The following is a 24702-nucleotide window of genomic DNA, read 5'->3' on the forward strand; positions in this document are numbered from 1 at the left end:
TTTGCATGCTTAATTAAAGTCATGTGTGGGCAGATATGGGTCTAATTGGACTTAGGGTGATGGTAGAGAGCAAATTAGAGAGAAAGAGAAAGAGTGAGAGAGAGAGAAACTGAGAGAGAGATGGGCCCAAAAACTCAGGGAGACAGAGAGATATAAAGAGATTCCTCCAGACATACTTCTGAACAACAGTCTTTCCATGGCATGTGTTTTCAGTTCTGGCTCATCATCCTCTATTGAGCTGCTTATCTTTCAGAGAAGAAAAAGAGCAAGTGTCAGTCAGAGCACAAACATGCTTCATTGGCTGCCCGTTGCCAGGGTAACGGTTGCCGGCCCACAGGGCTGAGATCCCACTGGGAGCAACGAGGAGAGACACACGCCAAGCTGATGGATCTCTACCCCCTCTTTCTCTCTCCTGCTATCTCTCTCTCTTTCTCTCTCTCTCTCTTTCTCTCTCTCTCTCTCTCTCTCTCTCTGTCTCAATTTTTTAATGTTATTTTTTAGCATGACACATAACAATACAGCATTGTCAGAGTTTGACTTACGAAGTGAATTGTTAAAGAGAAGGGAAAGAGGAAATTGAGTATTATAAACTCGGTTAAAGGAAAACTATAAGAATGCACACTAGCATTCTTATTTATCACTTTTGCTCTCTCTTTCTCTCTGTCTCACATTCTTATGTAGTTTTACTCAGTGGACTAAGAGCAAAGAAAGTGAAGAAAAGAAACTCCAGCTTTAAGATGGCTACTATTGCTGTTTTATCTATGCAACAATGTTTGCACAGATATATATATATATATATATATATATATATATATATATATTTGTTTATATTTAATAATGGGCCCTACAGTGTAGGATATCACATCAAGTGTTATGCAATTTAACCCCTTTACCAACATTTTTAGCAACAAAGATCTTTTGTAAATATTTACTTTATTTGTGGAACCATATTAAAATAACTCTTCTTTGCATTAAAAAAAATATTATTTAACTTTTCTGATAAAATTCGATTGTATTTTAAATTGAAAAAAGCTGCTGTTTTCAGCTAACATGCTCAATATAGTAAGTGATAATGAATCTATGAATATGCAAATTAGCCCATGACATCATCTGTGACTTTTTGAATGTCATGCTACAAAGATGGAATACCCCTGTGAAGATCAAAGATGATTGATCTTAATTTAGTCATTTTCCTTTAGGTTACACACTGGCTCATTTGGTGTGTAAAAGATTTGATAAATTATTCATTATATTACCTACCCCTAAAGACTTATCTAGGCTCATTAGCGAACTGACGCCATGTAGTTGAATGGTTAAAACATTCTTTATATTGTGTAGTTATCATAGAAGTCTTTGTCATAGATGGTATTTTTCATCATTGTTCTGTTTCTGTATATTTAAAAAAAGATTGTTGACTAAGTATTATGTTATAAACGGGAATTTTTAATATTTGCAGTTATGTGGAACATTCACTGTATTAGTGTAGAAGGACTATAATGCCTTTTTCCATTAATTAATTAATTCATTTATTCATTCATTGTGTCTCGCTTATCCGGAGCCGGGTCGCGGGGGCAGCAGTCTAAGCAGGGATGTCCAGACTTCCATCTCCCTAGACACTTCTTCCAACACTTCCAGGGGGATTCCGAGGCATTCCCAGGTCAGCCGAGAGACATAGTTCCTCCAGTGTGTCCTGGGTCTTCCCTGGGGTCTCCTCCCGGTGGGGCATGCCTGACACACCTCCCCAGGGAGATGTCCAGGAGCCACCTCAACTGGACACTTTCGATGTGGAGGAGCAGCAGTTCTACTCCAAACTCCTCCCGGGTGACAGAGCTCCTGTCTTTAAGGGAGCGCCCCTCCACCCCACGGAGGAAACTCATTTTGGCCGCTTGTATCTGGGATCTCATCCTTTCGGTCATGACCCAAAGCTCATGGCCATAGGTGAGAGTAGGAACGTAGATTGACTGGTAAATCAAGAGCTTCGTCTTTTGGTTCAGCTCCATCTTCACCACAACAGACCGGTACACAGACCGCATTACTGCTGCCGCTGCACAGATCCGTCTGTTGATCTCATGGTTCATCCTTCCCTCACTCGTAAACAAGACCCCGAGATACACCCCTCAAACCTGGAGGGGACAAACCATCTTTTTATGGTTGAGAACCATGGCCACTGATTTGGAGGTGCTGATCCTCATCCCAGCCGCTTCACACTCGGCTGCAAACTGCACCAGTGCATGCTGTAGGTCCTGGCTTGAAGGAGTCAGGACTCCGAGGTAGATTCATCCGTCACCCAAGATGAAGTCACTAAGGTAGTTCATCAGCTCCTCGGGGTGGATGAGATTCACCCTGAGTACCTTAAGTCTCTGGATGTTGTGGGGCTGTCTTGGCTGACACATCTCTGCAACATAGCATGGCGGTCAGGGACAGTGCCTCTGGACTGGGCGACCGGGGTGGTGGTCCCTCTTTTTAAGAAAGGGGATCGGAGGGTGTGTTCCAACTATAGGGGGAATCACACTCCTCAGCCTCCCAGGGAAAGTCTATTCCAGGGTACTGGAGAGGAGAGTCCTCAGCCTCCCAGGGAAAGTCTATTCCAGGGTACTGGAGAGGAGAGTCCTCAGCCTCCCAGGGAAAGTCTATTCCAGGGTACTGGAGAGGAGGGTACTGGAGTTTGCCCAACCAGTCCACATGTGTTTTGTGGACTTAGAGAAGGCATTCGACCATGTCCCTCATGACATTCTGTGGGAGGTGCTCTGGGAGTATGGGGTCCTGGCCCTCTGTTAAGGGCTGTTCGGTCTCTGTATGACCAGAGCAGGAGCTTGGTTTGCATTGCTGGCTGTAAGTCAGACCTGTTCACGGTACATATTGGACTCCGGTAGGGCTGTCTTTTGTCACCGGTTCTGCCTTTTTCCAACCAACTCTTATTCAGGTGTTGTTTTTCAGGGGTTGGGCTTGGCCAATTAGTTCCAGTGAACTCTTAATGCTTCAGCATACCAAGACATTTCAGACAATTTCATGCTCCCAACTTTGTGGGAACAGTTTGGGGATGACCCCTTGCAGTTCTACAAATGCGCTCCTAGAGGAATGGTCAGAAATTCCCATGAACACACTCCTAAACCTTGTGGAAAGCTTTCCCAGTAGAGTTAAAGCTGTTATAGCAGCAACTGGTGGGCTAACTCCATATTAAATTCACGTGCATGTAAAGGCAGACGTCCCAAAATGTTTGGCAAGATAGTGTACATAATGCAAATATAAAAGCAAGATTTTTTATAATCACACTATCCAGTGTCCCCAGGTGAGGATAAGTTCCTTTCAATGTTTCTTACTCAATGTTTTGTCTCTGGGACTTTTTTCTTGCCAACTTGACCATTGGCTTGCTTATTAATGATACTTTTTTTTTTTAATTAAAATTATAAAGTACATATATTTTATATCTGTTTCTGTAAAGCTGACACTGAAAGTCATTAAAGGTACTTTAGAAATAAAGTTACATTGACGTGAACGTCTAGTGACTTCTTGAGCATGTATTAGCCATTTTTCCCTGAAAAGAGCTGGCAACACTGGGTGTGTTCTAGGCAGCTTGGTTTGAAAACTGTACTGTTGTTTCATTCCAGTTAGCTATTGGATCCAAAGAGGTGATGCAAACGAAATGAAATGCAAAATTAGCTGCTTGTATAGAAGGCTGTTGAGGACACTGACTGGATTCTGTGTTGAAGCCTTAACAGACACTGCCTTATTCAAAGGATTTTTAATTTCCCAAACACACACACACACACACACATACACACCTACTCTACTGACTGTACCACTTTAAGTAAGGAGGTGTCTCGGCAGCAGCCTTCTCATTTGTTCTGTTCCTTGTCTATCTGCTGTCTCGGGGTTTCATGCTGCTGCCCAACAGGAGCCTGATGGCTGCTGGGTGTCTGGGCTTTAATTAAACACACTGCTCTTCCTTTGCCACAAGGGCTCCTGAAGCTGTCTTACTCTCTCAGTTTCTCTCTTTTGGTTTGTACCTTTTATCCTGTACCTAGTTATATCATCTGTAAGTATTTCTCACCTTCTGTAGCCAGAAAAGTGTAGAAAAGGCATCAGATGCTCTCACGGGTGGAGCATCAGAGGCTGAGACTAGTCACTTTCTCCTATATATTTCTCTTATGTCTTTCTTTCCTCTTCTAACCCTTATGACACCTGTCTTCCTCTGGGTTATGTTTATAAGGAGTAGATTAATCAGAAGAATCACAAATAGTTGAATCATTCCCCAATTAAGGGATTAAAAGACAATATCTGTAGTCAAAAGTCTTAGCTAAAATGGTTAAATGTTACTTTAAAGAGAGCACTCACCCTTCCATGGCATGAGAGACAGATGAAGGTGAGTGAAATTGGAAAAAAAAAACGGAGAATAGGTTGTTTATCTTTGTATACCTCTAGAGCAGTGTCTAGTAGTAAAAGACCTGCTCATTCAGCTATGGATAGACAGAAATAAGATCTGGTCTGTTGGGTTTGTTTACCAAGGGTGTGTGCATGAGTGTGTGTGTGTGTGTGTGCGCGCACCTACATGTGTGTGTTTGCGTTTTTCTGGTGGGGGTGGTGGTGGGTGGTTGGACATATCCAGCAGATGATATGACATTATAGTGTACGGCAAATGTATATTTTTCTACTATATTACTCTTTAAAATGTCATTCATTATAGAACACTGATCCTTTGTGTGTGTGTGTGTGTGTGTGAAAGAGAGAGAGAAAAACAGGGAGAGAGTGAGAAAGGGGTGAGATGGGTGGTGAGTGTGAATTGTCTGGAGTATCTCCTGCTTTCATCACACACAATCAGGAGGAGGTTCTTCAGGTGCAGTCTCCCATAGCCACTTTCAAATTTGAACCCATTTAAACCAGTGCCAAATGATGATGCGATTAGGGAGAAACAGAGCTCTATGTTGACATAAAAACACAAAGCAGGAGAGAAGTGTAATCTGTTTCGTTTTATCTGCCTCGGTCACTGGTGTACTGCACAGGACTGGGTTTGCTACTGTGTATCTCTCAGAGGTTAAGTACTCTGTCTGAGGTGCAACAGCTGCACAAAGAGCTCCTTCTTCCCTGTGCTTGCGGACACACACACACACACTGTGTTTTTTCCACAGTCTCACACTCAGAATGCTGTAATGATTCCCAAGATGAGATTCACTCCCACACGTACAGCCACAGGCATCGCTCTACTTATGGATTAAAGTTCTCATCACCACAATGTATTTCTGTCATAATGATTTTAGAAAGATTTAATGAGCTCGTCTATCACCATCCCCACTTTCGCTCATCCAATTAGTGAATAAAATAAGTAAATATTATTTATAAAGCAACAAAAGTTGACCAAAGTGCTACTTGAAGATAAGATCATATAAAGCATAAGTCAGTACAAATTAAACAGTTGAAAAAAGAAAGATATACGATCACCTAAAACACTGATAAAATGAGAAATACATGACACAACTACATACTAAAATGCTCCAATAATCGTTAAACATGGAATAATATCTGGTCTCAGAGACCTGGGAGCAGAATAATCTGTGAGGGTAAATGTATGAGGCTGCTATAGCTTTAACTGTAAACTTTTAGCTTTAAACTAGATCCTGTTATAGACAAGGAGCTGGTGCAAGGAAGCTAAAATTGAGGTGATATGATTTGTTTTCTTGCCAGTGAGTAGACTTGTAGCTGCATTATGAACTATAATCAAGCTCTAGAATCCTTGCTGATAGCAAAATATTGCTTATTTTCCTGATCATATCTGAGGTCACAGTTGAATATGTTTTTTCCCCCAAATATGCGGTTCTGTGATTCAGTATGACAATCCTGTAATAATTATTCTCAGTGACCAGTGTCAGGGTGTTGGGTCAGTGTTGAGGGGAAATTTGTATGTATGCGTCATGTCCCAGCTCAAATTTGTCAAACATCATCACACCCCAACTTCAGACAAGAAGGTCATCATGGTACACTGCCATTCAGGAGAAAGAGATCGAGAAAGAGTAAGAGAGTCCAGTATTAGCAGGAGAAGAAAAAAGTATTCAGGCTTGAACTGGTACGATATTTCTTAGCTCCTCTAATTTGCTTGGAAGTTGTTTTAGCTCAAGAGATAATAAGAGTCAGGCTTCAGATAACTATTTGTGCTTCAAACATGGTTATATAGCCATTGTTATACATTTCATACACAAGCATTTCTTACACATACATTTAATTTGCATTTTTTAAGTACCTGATGCAATACTTTTGCCCTCTTCAGCTAGTGATTAAGCAAGCTAGCTAGAGTTAATAGTGTAAGCCTATTAGGAAAACCCCCTATATTTATCTTGTAGTCTAGCACTGAGCTACAAGCTGTGAAATTACATTGGAACAATGCCTTTATTTTCAAAAAGAGCTTATATTTTTGGTAGCTAACATTAGCTGGCTAGTTCTTTAGATTTTGTGTTGTTTAATGATTTATGCTTGTTGGAAAGTCAGACTAACAGTAGACTTTTTTTATTGTACTTATTAAATATGATTAACAATTTGATGTAATTAACACTTCTGTATTACCATAATGCTATTATTGATTGTTTAAATACTCACAAAATGCTTGTGGAAGCCCTCAGCACAAACAGTGAGAACCCAGGCTCCTGTAGTCATTCGAAACAAGTTTATAGCTTGTTTATAACCCTGTATATCTGACCAGATTATGTGTTTTACTTCTGTAGCAAGGCTCAATGTGTGATACCATAAATGCACTGCTTGTTTTAGTACAAGGTGAGCTTAATCACAGAAAGCCTTAAAGAATCCTCAGGATTTCCACTAGGTATCAGTGAGTATGGGAACAGCTTGTTTTAATGGTCCAAAGCTTTGCGTGAGCAGTTATTCTCTGGCATTTTAGCTTCCCCTCAAGACCAATTAAAGCTGCAAGAGATGATAAGGACTATAAAGAGGGGCCTCCAGACATTTCACTGATCATGTGAATATGACGTCTAGTGCGATAGTCATGTACCCACACAGACATGTAATAAATAACACTAAACTAAATGCAGTGTCATGTAGTCCCAGAGCACGGTTATTCCTTTAGACTTATCTTAAACAGAAATGGCAATCTGACTGATTTGAAACATCTCAAAAAGCTGCAGACATGATGTTCTGGATAGACTGAGGTGAAAAGAGAGAATAAATGCTGGATGTGCTAAATAAAATGTTTAATAATTTAAAATCATTTATTTAGTTTACCTTTTTTCCGTGGCCCTGGATTTCCGACCAATAAATAAAACGATTTAGGTGAATCTTTTCTGTCCTACACCCACCTCAGACAATGTGTTTTTGCTATTTTGTTTTGTTGAGTTGCATGCAGGGTGACTAAACCATCTGACAAATAGACCATTAGGTGTGAAAGCACCTTAAGACATCTTATTACAGCATATTACAGAAAACACTTTTAAACATTACAGACTGCAAGTTTACAGACTATACCATTACACATAAAAAGTAGATCCTATCAGTCAGAAGGTACTGTGATGCTCCTACCAGAGCTGATAAAATCCACCTGCGGTTTCCACACACTCCGACTGGTGCAATTGAGATCTACCAGAGCTGAGAGTTTTAAAATTGTCATTTTATATGTCAGCAACAAAGAAAAACTGATTTGTATACAAAACGATACAACAAATAATACAGCTCTAAAATACATTTAAACAGCATGAGGAAATGTGTCACGCTGACAACCTGGGGTGCATTAATTATCCTGACTTTTGTGGGTAAAAAATGAGAATGATGTAAACACAACATTGATTTTTTTTTTTGTCCCATCAGCAGCCCCGCCAGTCTGACAGGGTTCGTTAGAATTGATGCATGGCACATTGCAGCTTGGACCTATTTCTTCCCTAGTGCCAATTGCTAGAAATCAAGTGAAAATGGCTTTTAAATTTATTATGCTCCTGCAGTGTGCCTCCAACATCATTGCTGATTCAGTGTTGGAAGTATGTGCAGTAAATGTTGGTCCTTATGGCTCTCCTTATAAAATATCAAACAGCAAAATGGCCATTAAAGTGTTTGTGCTGACATTATTAAGCACATTTGTTGTTGCTAGTGTTCTAAGTAGATGTAGATGCTCATAATGGATGCCCTCACCTAGCTGGGGCCGAATCAGGACCAAACAGAGATCTCTGTCTCCTCATTTAGTCACCACCTCTGCTCCCGCAGTGCCAGAAGCCTGTTAGCACGAATGCCTCATGTACTAACCCACAGGGTGGGAAGACATCACACACTCACACATACTCTCACACACACATGCTCACACACACACAAACACGCACACAAACACATACAGTATACTAGGCCAGGGTTGTGTTTATGAGGGAACTTGATGTCTATCTGTGTGTAAAAGAAATTAGATTATTCTGCACCTCTGCAAGTATTTTCATGGGAATGTGACATTGTGTGCCAAATGTGTGTGTGTGTGCACACGTGTCAGTGTGTGTGTGTATATTGCAGTTCACCCCTGAGACTGTCATGTAATGTTTCATGGCTGCTCCCTCCTGTCCTAATCTCCGGTAATTAGATTGTGAAGGCCAAGATACACGATTAAATGATGAGTACAGTGAACAGTCGGCTTTCAACAGCCATTTTCTTTACCAGGCAAAGCATTGCCTTCCAAACCGTTAACTGTCACACACACACACACACACAAACATGCATTTGTGTTATTTTGCAGTTAATTCTTACGTAATCTTACATGTTACCTCTTTTTTCCTTTTACAGAAATCTGCTTGACAGGGACACTTTCTCCAAATCAGATCCAAGTAAGATTCTTTTTCTATATCTTCTTCTGAAAACTCTACTCTGCTCATTTCATATGAAATGAAGTCTAAACTATACACATATGGAAACTTCACTACATTTGCATTTTACACCTGCTGGGGGTTGATGGTTTTGATATGGCTATATCACTCTCAAAACCCAGCACACACACACACACACATATCCAGTAACTGGCCAATATCCCATGTTATCTATGACAGCAACAGCGCCGGACTGCCCATATAAACCCATCATAAACAAAAACTCAGTTCATCAATGAGTCACTAAACTTTTTTGCTCTTTTGTGCACTGATTGTGTTATGTGTGCTCTGAGAGCTCCTGTGACTAATCTTGATGTGCATGTGGTGAGGGGTGCAGATATAGAAACAAGGTGGGTGGCCAATTTATGGCGACATTTGCCTTGCACAGAAATTCATGAAAGCTTGGTCTAAAATATCAGATATGGACTATAGAGGGCATGAAGAGGCTGGCTTTATCGTAAACATGATACTGGGATTTCCTAGGTGATCATTATTTGCTCTGTCACTTTTACATCTGCTCCCTACCTTCAGTTTACCACCTTATCTCTAATCTGTCTTATCCACAACTGTATTCATAACTCATCCAACACAGAGGATATTTGACATTTTGCATTCAGATTCACTTAAGTATGTGATTGTAGAAATGACTTTAACTTTAATTTGATTGTTAGATTTAAACTTTATTTGACTAAGCCTGTCATTTTGAACAGAATTAATTTACTGTTGTCTTTGAACAGAATTAATTTCCTGATCCAAATCATGCCTTTTGATGTTACTTTATAAGGAATCAGACAGTTTTAATAATGCTAAACTGGCAGCTCTACATTTTCATAATTATAAGCAACTAAGCAATAGATAGATAGATAGATAGATAGATAGATAGATAGATAGATAGATAGATAGATAGATAGATAGATAGATAGATAGATAGATAGATAGATAGATAGATAGATAGATAGATAGATAGATGTTAATAAATCATTCTTTAAAGTGCAGTTCGATCGGCCAATTAAAGCTTTTAAAAACAAAGATTCTTCACAATCTTGTATGGTGATTGAAGTGCAATAAAACCCAAGACATTCTAGATGTACAAAATTAAATAAGGAGACACCAAATATTGATACATTTGGAGTAAAAAGACAATTTTCTGAACTTTCTTTGGCAAACTGTGTTAAAGATGAATACAAAATAATAAATAGATAGATAGATAGATAGATAGATAGATAGATAGATAGATAGATAGATAGATAGATAGATAGATGGATGGATGGATGGATGGATGGATGGATGGATGGATGGATGGATAGATGGATAGATAGATAGATAGATAGATAGATAGATAGATAGATAGATAGATAGATAGATAGATAGATAGATAGATTTTATCTGTGAAGGCCAGATATGTTCTGTATGTTTTGTCATATGGATTATCAAGCTTGTAATAATAAATAATTTTGACCACAGAGAAACTGTGGAAACCCATTAATTAGTGCAACAGGGCACTTTTGTCTTGAGCTGTTTGTCTCTGTCTCTTTATTGAGCATCATCTTTAGGGAATCACAGCCATTGTTATTGATTATTTACGCATCTCTGACTAATGAATCTCTTTGATTTGTGGGCTAATCAGGAAGCTCTCAGACTGAGAATTAGCTAATGCATGCTCCTTCTGCCCTAATAGCCTGAAACTGCTTTGTTCTAATTGTCTGTATGCTATTTATCAATACAGCAGGTTACATCTGGAGAGAGAGAGAGAGAGAGAGAGAAAGAGAGAGCGAGAGAGAGAGAGAGAGAGAGAGAGAGAAGGGGGGGTACTTGATTTCAGTTTTCAGACTAGGACTTGGGATAGTAACTTGTTTCTTTAGATATAATCCTCATTACATCTGCCTGTTTGCCAAATGATTACCATAAACCCAGAACTATTTAGAATTTGTCAAATGTATTTGTCAAATCTGACAAATACATACAATTCAAACAAGACTTACGGAGCCATATCAGGTGTAATAGCTGAGCGGTGAGAATCATTAACATCTATTTTTGGAATTGCCTGGTCTTCAACAGACTCTCACAAATCTGTGGAAGCTTTCAGACATGTAGGGTGAAAAGTGGAGCATCAGCAGTCTGCCTTTGGGCTTTGGCCCAATACCAAGGATAAAGTCTTTGTGACTTCCCTGACACATACTCTTTTGCCTTTTTGTTGTCCCTTTGTTCTTTTATTTGATGGAATGCCTCATGGTGCACGTCTCTTTTTCTGTCCACTGTCTCTTTTTCTTTTCCTTTCAGCCAATTTATCTTGCTGTCTGTTTTTTTCTGCCTCTCTAGCTTATTTGTGCATTCCAGTAGCTTTATTTCAATTTCTCCCAGTTTCTTACTTATCTTTACCTCTTCTTTTTCTTTGTGTTCATTATTGGCAGTCCTTATTCACTTAATGCTAATTGTGTTGTTTTCATGCATAATTCACACACGCATTGAATTGGACGTGTGAACTAAGGGAAGTCTTGTCACAGTCGCATAGCAGTTAATCGATCATGGCCCCACCTTAATTTAAAGATCTATCAGTAAGTGAAAATTACAGTAACAGTTTCTAACTGCTTTTACCTTAATCAAGCTTTTAGTAATTTATCATTAACATTAATTTAACATTAAATGTATTTTATGTTTAAAGCTCCAGATATAGTCAAAGGTTGGGTTACTTGGGAGACTTGTAAAGTTGAAGCTGAAAGCTGGACTCATCTTTTTAAAAAAAATCATTATTATTTTTAAAGCCAAATATACATTTAAAAAATCTTAGCTTAGGACTGCTATATTTGTTATAACAATAAAACAACTATGGACACCATTTTACTAAACAATAGATAAAATGCAAAAACTCCACCTATGTTAGCTTGCTCAGTGTTAGCTAGTTTGTCTTGCTAAATCATTAAAATATTTTTTTCACATTAAATGTATTAATTTAAAGAAATTGTTAAATACTTTAAATATTTGGGAAGCATTTGTTTTGTAGCTGATTAATTTAATGACCCAAATCTTTTGTTGTTTTAGAATAACATTATGCACTTCGGAGGATGAATTAGCACAGTAGTAGTTCATTTTTAGTTTCTTTATTAAAAATGCTTTGTTTTATTTAACATTACACCTATGAATGTCAGTGTTTCTTAGAAATACTTAGGAAGTTTCAGAGATTCCCCTATGGAGTCAATAGTTGTGTCAATAGTTCACTGTTTGTATTGAATACAAGTGGGTATTTTTTGAGTTGAACAAGTCGGCCACAGAGTCTCAGATCATGTGATTATATTAGTCAGACTAGGAAAAGGACAGAGAGAGACATCGAGCACATAAGTGAACTGCAGGTGAAACAGGTGCAGGATCTAACAATAGGACTAATAGAAGCAGTGAGAGAACGGGGGAGTGGGTCTCATCCTTCATGGACAGCATGGATATTAAGAAAGATGTTTTTAGACCCTCCTAACCAAGAGCATGAGATTTCTGGATGTACATTCATGAGAGTGGGCATTTGTGCTGAGTCCCAGTCTTGTTAATGCTGAGTGCTGCTGCTCCAGTCTCTTAGAATTAACACACTGTTCCAGTGGGTGGTCATGGGCTCACAGTGAAGATGTTTGGATGATGAAAATACAAATTCTTCAGTGCACATTCCAACATTCCACAAAACCAGTCGGACACTCTCGCCGGTTGCCCCTTTATGCTTTCACCTAGTTCTTTTTCTTTCTCCCGCACACACACACACACACACACACATATGAATGTTCCCTCATACACTGGACCAAGCTGCTTGGATGAGAAGGAATATAAGCTCTCTCAGGTACTTCAGCTGCATTTAATTGACTGTAGTGGAAAAGCTAAATATTGGCCAAAGCTAACAGCTGCAAGCAGTAACAGCTGCACTGGTAGTTTTAATTTGGAGTGTTTTAATGCATTATTCCATTCCCTCATTTTAATTCCATTACATCAAGTCTATTAAAATTGGGTGGCGTGTGTGCTAGTCTGTCTCTATATTTATAATATTATAAAAACAGTGTTTTTCCCCTTTGACTTCTTATTTATTTACAGTTTATTTAATATAGTGATTTTATGAAAAAATAAAATATTCAGCAAGGCATATGTTCTAATCTAAAATGGTCATTCCAAATATAAAATAATATAAAATAATTTAATGGTGTTAATATGTACAATACAGTATATAAGACACTCAAGAGGAAGTTTAAGACTGTGCCATGTAGCTATAACTTTAGCTCACTTATTAGATATCCAGCAGATATTGTTGTGGTCTTTTTAATATTTAAACTCTGACTGTTCTCTTTTTTTGTTTTTAACTCTAATTCTGTTTCTCCTTCAGTCTGTGTGCTGTATACCCAAGGCATCGGCAACAAAGAATGGAGAGAGGTCAGTGTTAACTTTGGGCTCCATATCGATGCATGCAAATGGTTGAATTATTTGTCAATGAAAAGTCTCAAACGTTCATGTTTTCTGTATATATACATATATATATATATTTGAAAATTTTGCTTATTTTACTTCTCCACAGAACCATTAACCATGCCTGTAAATAGATGAATCTCAATCAATTACTCAGATAAGATAGTATTGTCCAATTGATCAAGATCATCTGCTATTTTTCAGTCTCCTGTATAAACACAACCTGTGTCATGACATATCATATGGAGAATGAAATTATTAAGCTGCAATATTATACACCCTTTTGATGAATAACATACACTGGAAGTCAAACAGCTTGGGGCAATACAGACTCTGTCATTTGTATAGAGCCAATTTCACAAAATAAGTACTGGATTTTCCAGAAATAAGATGCTGCTGTAAAAAAAAATAGCACTGTTAACCCATGATGTTTTCTTCCATTTCTTATGTAGACAAATCAAAATTCATGAGCTGCTTACTAAAATGTGTGTAATCTGGCAAAATGATGCCCCAAAATACACAGGCTACCTCAAAACCAAGTTTTGCCCAAAATGTGGTATGTTAGTGGAATGTATTTTTTGTCTTCACTGAGCGTGTGATGAAACATGTGAACCATGACAAGATTCACGGGTTGTTGATTAATAATTAGGTATCATGGCATAATTGTTGGCATGGTTAATATCATATCATTGCATGATTAATTATTCCGTTAGCCAACTTCAACAATGTATAATTACCTTGCTAATTAAGTATGAAAGCAGGCAAGGGAATGGTCATGCATAGGATTTGCATTACATTTGCAGATACAATTAGATAGCATCTGATAAAATGGTAATTTGTCATTGCATAATTTGTCGCTACAAGAATGCCTGTGTGTGTGCGTGTTTGTGTGTGTATGTTATGTGGTATTGTTTTATGGCCGTTTTACATGTCAAATGCTGTATGTAGAATAAAGTAATGACAATAAAATAAAAGTGTAGAATGTGAGTTTTAGACATAACTACTTTTACTCATTAATGTCACCTTACAAGTGTTGGTATAATCCATAGCATCCATCAAATTTATTTTATTAAAAGACTGATATGTTTCATATTTAGTTATAAAGGCCCATTGTAGGCTGTTATGTGACTGTTACTGGAAATTATTCAGCAGCAGTCCATCAGTGTGCAATTTTATTTGTTTCATTTTGTTTTTATTGATTCCGGCTGTAGCAGGAAAAAGCTAGATCACACACACAGACACACACACACATTTTGCTACTTTAGGTAAAGACACAGTTTTGCTGCCACAGCTAATCTGAGTCTGTGTGGAATTTGATTTGCTATAGTGTGGCCCTCACTCAGAACAAAATAAAAGCACACGCACTGATATATACATTAAAATACTTTATAACATTAAAATACTACACATGTCAAGATGGAAAATACGTGTTGCGCTTACACCAGACTAGCAGAGGTGTATACCTGTTAAAAATAACAATAATATTTAGTAAGGATAAGGACACAGTGCGAAAGAACATCCATCAAAGGTGAAGTCAAAATGACCATGCTAAAAAGAGTAAGAAGATTATGAAGAAGAGAAGAACCATGAACCATAACACAGACCTGACCATGACATTCAAAAGGCTTAGTAGTAAAAGCAAAGCTATCACATATGAAAGTGAATATGAGGAGTGAAGACACACAAAACTAATGGTTGCAGAGGATGCCGCTGGGGAAATGGGCTTGGTTACAAACTGGTATTGAGTTCCTGTGACAGTAAGACACAATACAATAGCAGTTTATTTACTATGAAAGCTAATTATCCAAAATCCAGCAAAGAGCATGGAATACAGGTGGGGCAAAAAAATTGGCAGACTGCTTGTAAGAAAGAGATATTATCTAATTGTAGTTAAGAGGTAGCGCTTGTCAGAGTGTTGCAAAAAATAATTTTTCGTACCACCCATGTACCATGCTTTTTGCTAGATGATGTGGGAGGATGACAGTGCCACTCCAGCATTTATCTTGACTGATAGGCCATTAACTCATAGTAAGTACACCACCTACACAAAATAAGCAACAACTAGATGCCACAGCAATTTTCCATGCATCTACCAATGATTTACAAGAATAACAATTCAAATGACAGCCCAGGAATCAGCATTTTTACTGACTAAACCATTTTGCAGTGTTTCTATATGTAGTCAACAGCCTGAATTGGGTCACTGCGCAATCATATATGAACTGAAACTAAAATAACTACTTGTCGTTATTAGAGGCAAAAGCCACCTCCCGTTACCTTGCCAGTGCGCTGTCAAAAGGCACTATGTGAGAAATGACCACTATTATCCATCAATACCCAACATGTCTCCATCTGAGAAACCTTTTTTGCTAGTACATACTTTCTAACAATAATCTCTTACAGAAGTTATGTTAATTAATTTTTCTGCACATCTCTTACATGATAAACATCATCAACATTTGGCTCAGTTCAGTGCTCCCCAAAGGCATTTCTTGCACACTGTTTTAACCTGCATATAGCTATATATGTTTATATTCTGTCCCCTTTTTCACATCTACTGCTGTCACACTGAAATTTCCCACCTGAATTAATTCAAAGAAAATGAAGTGTTAAATCTCATTAAAACAGTAAGGGTTAAAATACATTCAACCCAAAAAACTAACAAAAAAAACCCACTTCTAGGAGACCCTACAGTAAGGAAGGATTTTTAATGAGATCAGCAAAAACTGGTGGACTGTGCTCGTCCTTGGATTGCTGACTGTGTCACTTTATTATTGTTTTTCAGTTTGGGAGGACAGAAGTCATAGATAACACACTAAACCCAGACTTTGTGCGCAAGTTCATTCTGGACTACTTCTTTGAAGAGAGACAGAACCTTCGGTTTGATCTGTGAGTACATTTTGTGTTTGTGTGTGTGTGTGTGTGTGTGTGTGTCCCAGTCCTGTCTTACTTTTTTTTTGGTCTTAAGTCATGGGCAGGATGTGGTCATGGCAGTCTTATAAATTTGGGGATAAATCTGCCAATGGACCACATGTACGCCCAAACACCACACCTACACCTATCCACCTGCACACTTCACTAGGTTTGCCTTGAGGCTGGATCATCTAAAGGATTGCATATAATGCTGCCATACATTTGCTGTAGATTAATGTCAAATAAATATGCACTATTTGTATTGTGACACATGGGTCATTAGTTGTTAAAACGCAGCCTGTGCTTCTAATTCCCTGAATGGAAGAGTGGCAGATTTGTGAAAAAAAAACAAATAGTGTATAGAAAGACATTTTTTCATTGGTCATCTCCAAATAAACATGAGTCATGCCAGAGTCTGTTCTGGAGCTCATAAGTATAAGACATTGGATGGGTATCAAATTTTGAAACAACATTAACACTGCAGAAGTACACACATAAACAGACTTTGTTAATGACTTTTCTATTGTGAATAAGCAAGCAATATGGCTGGCTGTTGGCAGTCTTAATGAGATTTCTGATCGCTCTCAATGAGCATTGGAGAAAACGTATCTGAAAACTTGGCAATAGCTGCTTTCTGGGATGGTGAGAGAAGATGTCCAATTGGAATTATAGGTTTCTAAACAATCCAGTCACAATTCATCCCTGTCTGCCATTGCTAGATCAACAAGGACAGGCTCTCTCCTCAGTTTGCGGACATGAAATTGTAAACCTGGCGTGTTTGTCCCAAATCCATTTACAAAACCTCATAGTCAATTCCTCTAACCTACCTTGTGACCACTTGCTGAGTAGTTTGAGCTAGAAATTGGGAACAATATAAGTCTCAGACTCAGGCTTCCAACTGCGAGCTAGCAGCTGGGCCTCTCCAGTTAGAAGAGCCTGGATGTGGATCCACTACTTACTCTTTGTCCAGCCACATGCAGTGGTGGTGTCCTCAAATGTATTCATGTACATCATTAGAGTGTCATGCTGGGAAGGGAGTTGGACCACTGACACTCTAGTGGAAGCGGAGAAAAGTTTCCCCAGTCTGCTACCTGTATGTGGTACTCTTGGTTGTTGCACTCGTAGTCTAAGGAGCACTTATTGTGCTGCTCCTGCATTACGTCATGTTAGATTCTTCTTCGAGCTGCTCAAAGGTTGAGACAGAAAAGCAACAATGTCAGTAGTGTGCCACTCAGACGACATAGCAGACTCAGAGTAGTAGATCAGTATGGTGCTTTTTGTAAAATAACTTGTCACATTTTTCTTCTAACAAAATGTAACATTAGGAAATGTAAAAATTTCATTATCTTGTGTAAAGATGAGGTTGCTCACATATAAAATCCTATAATAAAATAATTGTTTCCTATGGGAAAAAACAAATAACTTTTAAGACAAAAGAAACAGCTGATTGTTGACCAGCACAAATCAGAATATTAATATAAAAATGAACTATTATTTTAAATTCCATTAAGCACAACTTCAGCTTTAGCAAAAATCTTCATGTTTGAAACAGTTGAACATTTTTCAGGAGTTGGACCAATGAGGCCACACATTGAGGAGCGTGGTTAAGGAGCGGAAAAAGACAAAATCAGAATTTACCAATTACAATTTAGTTGATTCTTGTGGTTGTGGTCAAATTTCTGAAATCAACCGTTAAACACCAATTTCACAAGCTGTTTTGTAAGAAAGAAACCCTTCCTGAGAGACTCTCACAAAATGTTGTGTCTAAACTCATTCAGCAAGCCTAATACGATCTACAACTGGATGAGATCAAAACAGTTAATATGCCATAAAATGCCATAAAATATGGAGGTGATCAGTGTTACTTTGGAGCTGCTTTGTGACTGGTGATTCAGGGGCTTTTGTGAAGATTCATGGCTTCTGCTAAGCACCAGGAGACTTCGGCCTAAACTTGATTGTCCCTGCCAAGAGGTTTATATGTGGCCATAAATTAATATTTTGCAATGACCATCCCAGTCTTTGGATTTGAACCCTGCTGAAAACCCATGCTCTGAACTGAAGTGTCCACACAGACCTTAGAAATATTCTGCATAGAGGACTAGCTCAAGATCCCTTTGTAATTGTTTCTAGTTATGTCAGACATTACAGTTACTGTCAGGAAAGAATAGGGATGACAAGATAATTTTGAAACCAGTAGATCAATATTTAAAAAAATAAATAAATAAATAATCTTATACAGTACATAGTAGTTTTGAGTGGAAATTTTGAATCATAGTATGTAATGTTTCTTGTATATCCTGATTTCACCCGAAAGGTGATGACTGTAATTCTTTTACTCTCCCTCCTTGTGACAGGACAGAAATAGCGATTCAAGCTGTCTGTGCTTTAATAGCCATTTTTTTGTACAGTAAATGTCAGATGAACATCAGCTCCATGAAATGGCACTCAAATCTTCTAGCCAGTATTATAAATGGCAACAGTATTCAATTTCATCCTTCAAGGCATTTAGAAAAAACCACACACCTGTTGCTCTTTTTCAGTCATGATCCTTTGCATTAAAGCAACAGTGACTTACCTGCAAAAGCTCAGGGTGATAAATATTTGCTTCTGATGCCATTTGTCAGAGATTCAGTGTTTTGTTCCACACAGATGCACAAGTAACTGAGTCACAAGAGCATGCAGCTATAAATAGCTGAAGGGAAGAGAATTCTAATATGGCCTGGTCAGACTGAGAGTGTAAATGGGGAGCTGTTAGTTTGGGTATGTGAGAGAGTGTGTGGGTGGGTGTCTTCCCCTGGAGGCTCAGCTGAGTGTGTGGGTGGACAGCACTCTCCAATCTGCTGTGATTGCTGCACTGGCTGTGTGATCCTACAGATTCTTTTATTCTGTGTATCTGTCTTTACGTCTCGCAAGTCTTGTATTACAGCTGCATAGGTGGAAATATGTTTCTATCACTGACAAAAGTCAGTGTGCTTGTGTGTGCAAGTTACAGTTTATGGATCAAAAAAGACATAGCTCAGCTTTGTTAATGCTAATGCTATACTACAAATTGCATGGCTAAAGTAGTATAACTACACCAATCAGCCGTATTATTAAAACCACCGGCTTAATATTGTGATACCAAAACATCTCTGACACATTGAGGTATGGACCTATGAAGATGTGCTGTGGTATCTGGCACCAAGATGTTAGCAATAGATACTTCAAATTGTGAGGTGGGGTCTCCATGGAGCGGATTTGTTTGTCCAGCAGATTCCACACCCTGTCACCGGTTCGCCTGTTGTCCTTTCTTAGACCACTTTTGGTGGATACTAACCACTGCACCCCCATGTTGATTTGGAAATGCTCTCCCAAGCAGCTGTGTAGCCATCAAAATTTGGCCTCTGTCAGAGTCACTCAGATCCTTGCACTTACCCATTTTTCCTGTTTCCAACACATCAACTTTGAGAACTGACTGTTCCCTTGCTGCGTAATATATCCCACGTGATTGACAGGTGCCACTGTGATGAGATAATCAATGTTATTCACTTCACCTGTCAGTAGAATTATACCATATACATGAATGAATGTGAGCAATGACCTAATTAATTAACAAAGTAGAAATCAACTATCTATAATTATTATAATACAGTATGAATTTTACATTTGTGTGTGTGTGTGTGTTTTATTCTTTTTTCACTGCAGCTTTTCTTAGAAGTGATTAAGAATGTTCCTCCACATACACAGAGCTCTGTTTAATTTAACGATCGGTGGTAGATTGAGCTTTCTGCTTAGTCAGAGGTGTTGTAGTTCGTAATTTCTTTGCTTTTTGAGTGTGTTTTCCACCACTGGGTCAGGCTGAATTCGATTCTAAGCCTTAATGTTTTGGATGGAATTTTCCTAAGTGTGTTTCAGTTGCTAGCCACAGGGGTTTGAGGCGATGGTGAGGTTAGTTGGATGTTTGCAGTTTAGCTGTTGGTTTGATTAAATGCCAGAATGTCTGTAGCTCTATGTGACCCTTGATTTCCAGACGGCAGTTTTGCCTGGGCATGCTGCGTCACTGAATCAGCCCTTTCATTGTGGAGAAGTGGTAGTACCTTTCAGGGGGAGTTTGTTTCAAATAAACTGTCTGCACAGGCAATCTGATATTTCTAGCTGAGAATTATATGAAATACAAAACTCAGGTATTCTTGTTAGATTGGGTTTTCAGACTTTGTTTCATTTATATTTATTCAATTTTCTGTCAGTTTGATCTTAGGCAATTCTCACGGTTTATAAATTCCTGTACAGACAGATTGACCAAATACATTTAGAATTAGTAGGGGTTATATACCTACTACTAATGTGTTATTCTCAACGCTATGAATTTGTACCTTTCATTAATGGAACATTGTAAATCATAATTTTTCTAAAAAAACAAAACAAAACACTGTTGTTCCAAAGATGGCTTCTACTTGAATATTGCCTTTTTTATATGTAACATTAAAAAGAGGGATGGAATGGAGACATGGATAAACAGAAGCTTAAAATGAAGGTATGTCAGGATACAGGGCCAAGAAAATGAGGTTATAAAATGTACCTCAGCTTTTAACACACCCTTGTTTACTTCCCCTCATGAATTGGAAGTGTGTATCATCTACATGAGTCACTACTAGGTTGCCATTTCTGTCTAAAAGAGAGTAGTGTGTAGTGGATTTTCTAGTAGAAACATCACTGTTGAAGTCATTTCAATGAGCTGTGTACAGAATCATAACAGCTTGGCAACTAGCCATTAGACTAAAGTGACTAAAGTTACATTAGCTTTCATTGTATAGATAACATATGGCTGTATAAATGACAGGCTGAATGCAACAAAATGTTTTTGAAACAAATAGAAATCAGAATCAAACTCCCTGAATGAATCCATACTAATCCAGATATTGTTTAGAGACAAAAGCAACAGTGAGCCTTCATCAAAAGCTGTGACTTGGAATTTACTTCAGGTTATAAGACTAGAGAGACTGATGTGGATGATGCTAATGATCAAAGTGATAGTGAAGTCTACTAAAGAGTTGATTAAAGTGTCAGATGTTATAGCATGATGTAAACTGTGTTCTTTCAGGATAAAATTAAATCATGTTGAGGCTCTAGATCCTGACAAAGATAATAAAGCAGTTGATGAATATGACTGAATAAATGAGGAGATGAATGAGTGAATTCTTGATTAGTATTGATTAGTTAGTTTAAAATTGTTAACTTAGTGAATAAAAGGATTGTATAAAGATGGAAAAAGACAGTTTTATGGCCATATTTATTATTTATTATCACATATTTACATATTATGATATGATATGACTAATAATATGAATTATGATATGACTAATAATAATTTTTTGCCCATCACTGTGACTAGTTCACATCCCCCAGTAGCACTGAAGGTATTACTTGACTAGTGTATGCAGTAATGGGTAAGTAGGGTATGTGGTTTTATCTGCTTGTCTGTGCAAATGAGTTCCATTCTGTGTCTCTTCAATAATTAATGCAATATTTATAAATTCGAGTGTGTATGCATGGATGGAACATAAGATATGTGTTTACACACTCTGGCCTCTAAACTATTTCTTTTTTTAGCCTCATTACCACAAAGCACTCAAATTTATTCAAGCAGTGCCTGACCTGCGCTGACATTTAGCCTCACCACTGGGTGTGTTGCAGTCCACAACTTTAGGTTTCATCTTTAGTTCTGCATGCTCTTTTATTTGTACTTTGCTGTTTCACCGGCTGCAATAGGAAGAACACAGCATCAATTAAAATGATTATTCTGATATTCATTTTGATTTAATTCTTATTTTTATTGTGACTATTACAAGTATGTTCCTGCTTAGTGACCGGTGTTTCTGGCCTTAAAGTGCTGTCAGAGAACCCATTTTAAGTCTTTTCTTAGTCAGACATAGTAGTGTAATCCTGTGAAAAAAGGGAACATGTGTCAGGGAACAGTCAGATTTAAGAGGACATAATAAGTTAATCTAAAAGAACATATTCAAATTTTATGTTTGTCGTCAAAATATGATTGAATTGATTGCACAAATTTTGATTTAATCAAGCTCGAATTACTTGTGTAAATTATGTAGGGGGAATGTACTAGCGTGATCCAATTATTTTCTTCAGGGCTTTGAAATTACAATATCATATCATGTTGGATATATACGAAAACAAATCGTGTGTGTAGTGTAGGCCAGATGACACTGGAAGTGCCCAAATACAGACCCAGATAAACCCTAGGAGGGACTAGATCCCCGTTTTTGCATTCAGGCTGACTTGTAGAATTGTGATGTACAAGGCGCACTTGACATATTGTGCACATATATCAGCAACTACAGTTTGTAACAGGTGGCAAACAATACCCTAAAATAACTTTTATACCACGCTGAAAGCTAAAGCACTGGTTTAATTTAATGCTCTAATAGGTTGTTGTTTCTATAGTAACAGATATTACAAGGACTTGTATACTGTAACTGTAGTCTAATAATAAGTGGATTAAAATATGTGTTGCAGTTAAACATAGAAAAGTGATCAACAGTTCTGCAGGTAGAATCTGTTGGTGAGAGAGGTCAGACAAGAATAGCCCAATAGAAAGGCTACTTTAGATCAAGTAATCTTCGCTGGATAGTTGAAGAGCAGGCAGTGTGAATCCAGTCCAGTTTCAGTGAGCCTGTGCCCACAGTAACCTTAGTCTCCAACAAGACTAGAAATTATCATCTGATCTCTCTCATCAGCAAGTCTTTCCTACCCACAGAAGTGCCAGTCAATGGCTGTTTTTGTTTTGCACCATTGTGCGTAATCTCTTGTGTGTGAAAAACACATGAGATCAGCAGTTTCTGAAATAATCTAAACAATTTGTCTGCCACCAACAAACACGTGAACCTTCACTGAAAGTCTTGGCCTGTATTTGTATGATTTTATGCATTGCACTGCTGTCACATGGTTGGCTGTTTGGATAATTGCATGATTGAGCAGAGTTATAACTGTTCCTAATAAAGTAGTAATTGTATACATGAAATATATAATATGATTCAACTTTTTTTTTTCTTTCTAAATTTGAACCTCCGTCTGTGACACTGGTGCAGTTGATGTCCACTCTTGATAGGACAAAATCGTAGATATCTGTGCCATTGGGTAGGTTAGATTTTTTTTTCTTACTGTAACACATTACCAGCGCAAAACCTTAAACAAGTAATATTACTACTGGAGTGGAATTCTGACTTTAAAAACACAATAAAAATAACAAGTGTGATTATTATTATTATTATTATTATTATTATTATTATTATTATTATTATTATTATTATTATTATAGAAATGCAGAAATTCTAACATATATGACATTTTGCTGATGTGATGTATTGTATGCTCACATAAGAATACACATAGCACAGTTGTGTGCACTCATGAATGCAACCAAACAAGGCAGTAGAGTAAAAAGGGGTAGAAATGACTGAAAACAAGTGAAAATCACTTTGTATCTCGATCAGAGATACAGTGTGCGTGAGTCTGTGCAGATGAAAGTGAACAGCAGGCTTTTATCTCAAAATGTAATGTGGAGCATCTAAATAATAACAATAAGCTTGTATTTCATAGTTTACAAACCTGGCGTGCCATCCATACTTTCTTTTACAGCCTTTAATCTTGCTGTGTTGTATTTTCTTGCTCACAAACCATGTTTTTTGAAACATGTAAGATTAGTTCTAAATTTATCTCCACATGGAATCAGTCTGAAAACAGAGTGCCTTTTCCATGTCCTCAAGTGTGAAATTACTTGCAGTAGTTTCAAACTAACTCACGATGCCTGGCGAGGTCAGCCGAGTGCGTCTTAAGATGATGAGGCATGACACAGAGATTGTCTCTTTAGAACATAATCGTGTATGAATCATCATCTGGCTAATGATCTGTCTAAAAAAAAGATGAAGTGGTCAACCTCTATCTTTTTTTCCCTCTGTAGAAACACAAAAGACTAATTAGCTAACACGGATAGTCTCAGACTTCATTGTTCACGTTGTACTGTGTTAGTTTTTAGTTTTAGAGGAGGGTCCCTTTGATTTTCATAGACACTATGTGACCTGAAAGCTTAAGTGATGACTAAAATTCTTTCTTTCTTCCATTCCGTAGGTACGATGTGGACTCAAAGAGCACCAATCTTTCCAAACATGTGAGTATACCACTGATTCTCATGCTCGAATTTAAGCTGCATTGATGCTTCACCTGCAAATGAGGTGACAGTAAAACTAGGCACACTAATATTCTTGGAAATATTTATATATAGAATTCTTGGTGAATTGATGGAGTTTTTTCTTTTCTAAGCTGTGATTAAAGTGGGCAGTATCCATCTGTATCCTTCTGAATGATTTCTTAATTATTCTTCTAAGTGACATTCTAAATTATTAAAACATATCTGCAGCACCGTTACATTATATTTATGCTTTTTTTCGAACAAGTAGTAATTTATCATATTGTAGTGTATCAGGTAGTACCATATGACCACACACATCACATAGCTGGCAGAAGTTGTTGT

General features: G+C 37.7%; 1 protein-coding gene across 2 annotated transcripts in view; it reads left to right on the forward strand.

Moving 5' to 3' along the window:
- Window positions 1-24702, forward strand: part of LOC131370153 (copine-8) — a 103079-nt gene that overhangs the window by 19159 nt on the left and 59218 nt on the right. For both annotated transcript variants that reach the window (XM_058417275.1, XM_058417276.1), the window contains exons 2-5: window positions 8752-8792; window positions 13183-13229; window positions 16048-16151; window positions 24300-24339. In XM_058417275.1, coding sequence (XP_058273258.1) covers window positions 8752-8792; window positions 13183-13229; window positions 16048-16151; window positions 24300-24339 — 232 coding nt within the window. The remainder of the gene's footprint in view (window positions 1-8751; window positions 8793-13182; window positions 13230-16047; window positions 16152-24299; window positions 24340-24702) is intronic.

This window comes from Hemibagrus wyckioides, linkage group LG19, assembly GCF_019097595.1.
Source record: "Hemibagrus wyckioides isolate EC202008001 linkage group LG19, SWU_Hwy_1.0, whole genome shotgun sequence".
NCBI lineage: Eukaryota > Metazoa > Chordata > Actinopteri > Siluriformes > Bagridae > Hemibagrus > Hemibagrus wyckioides.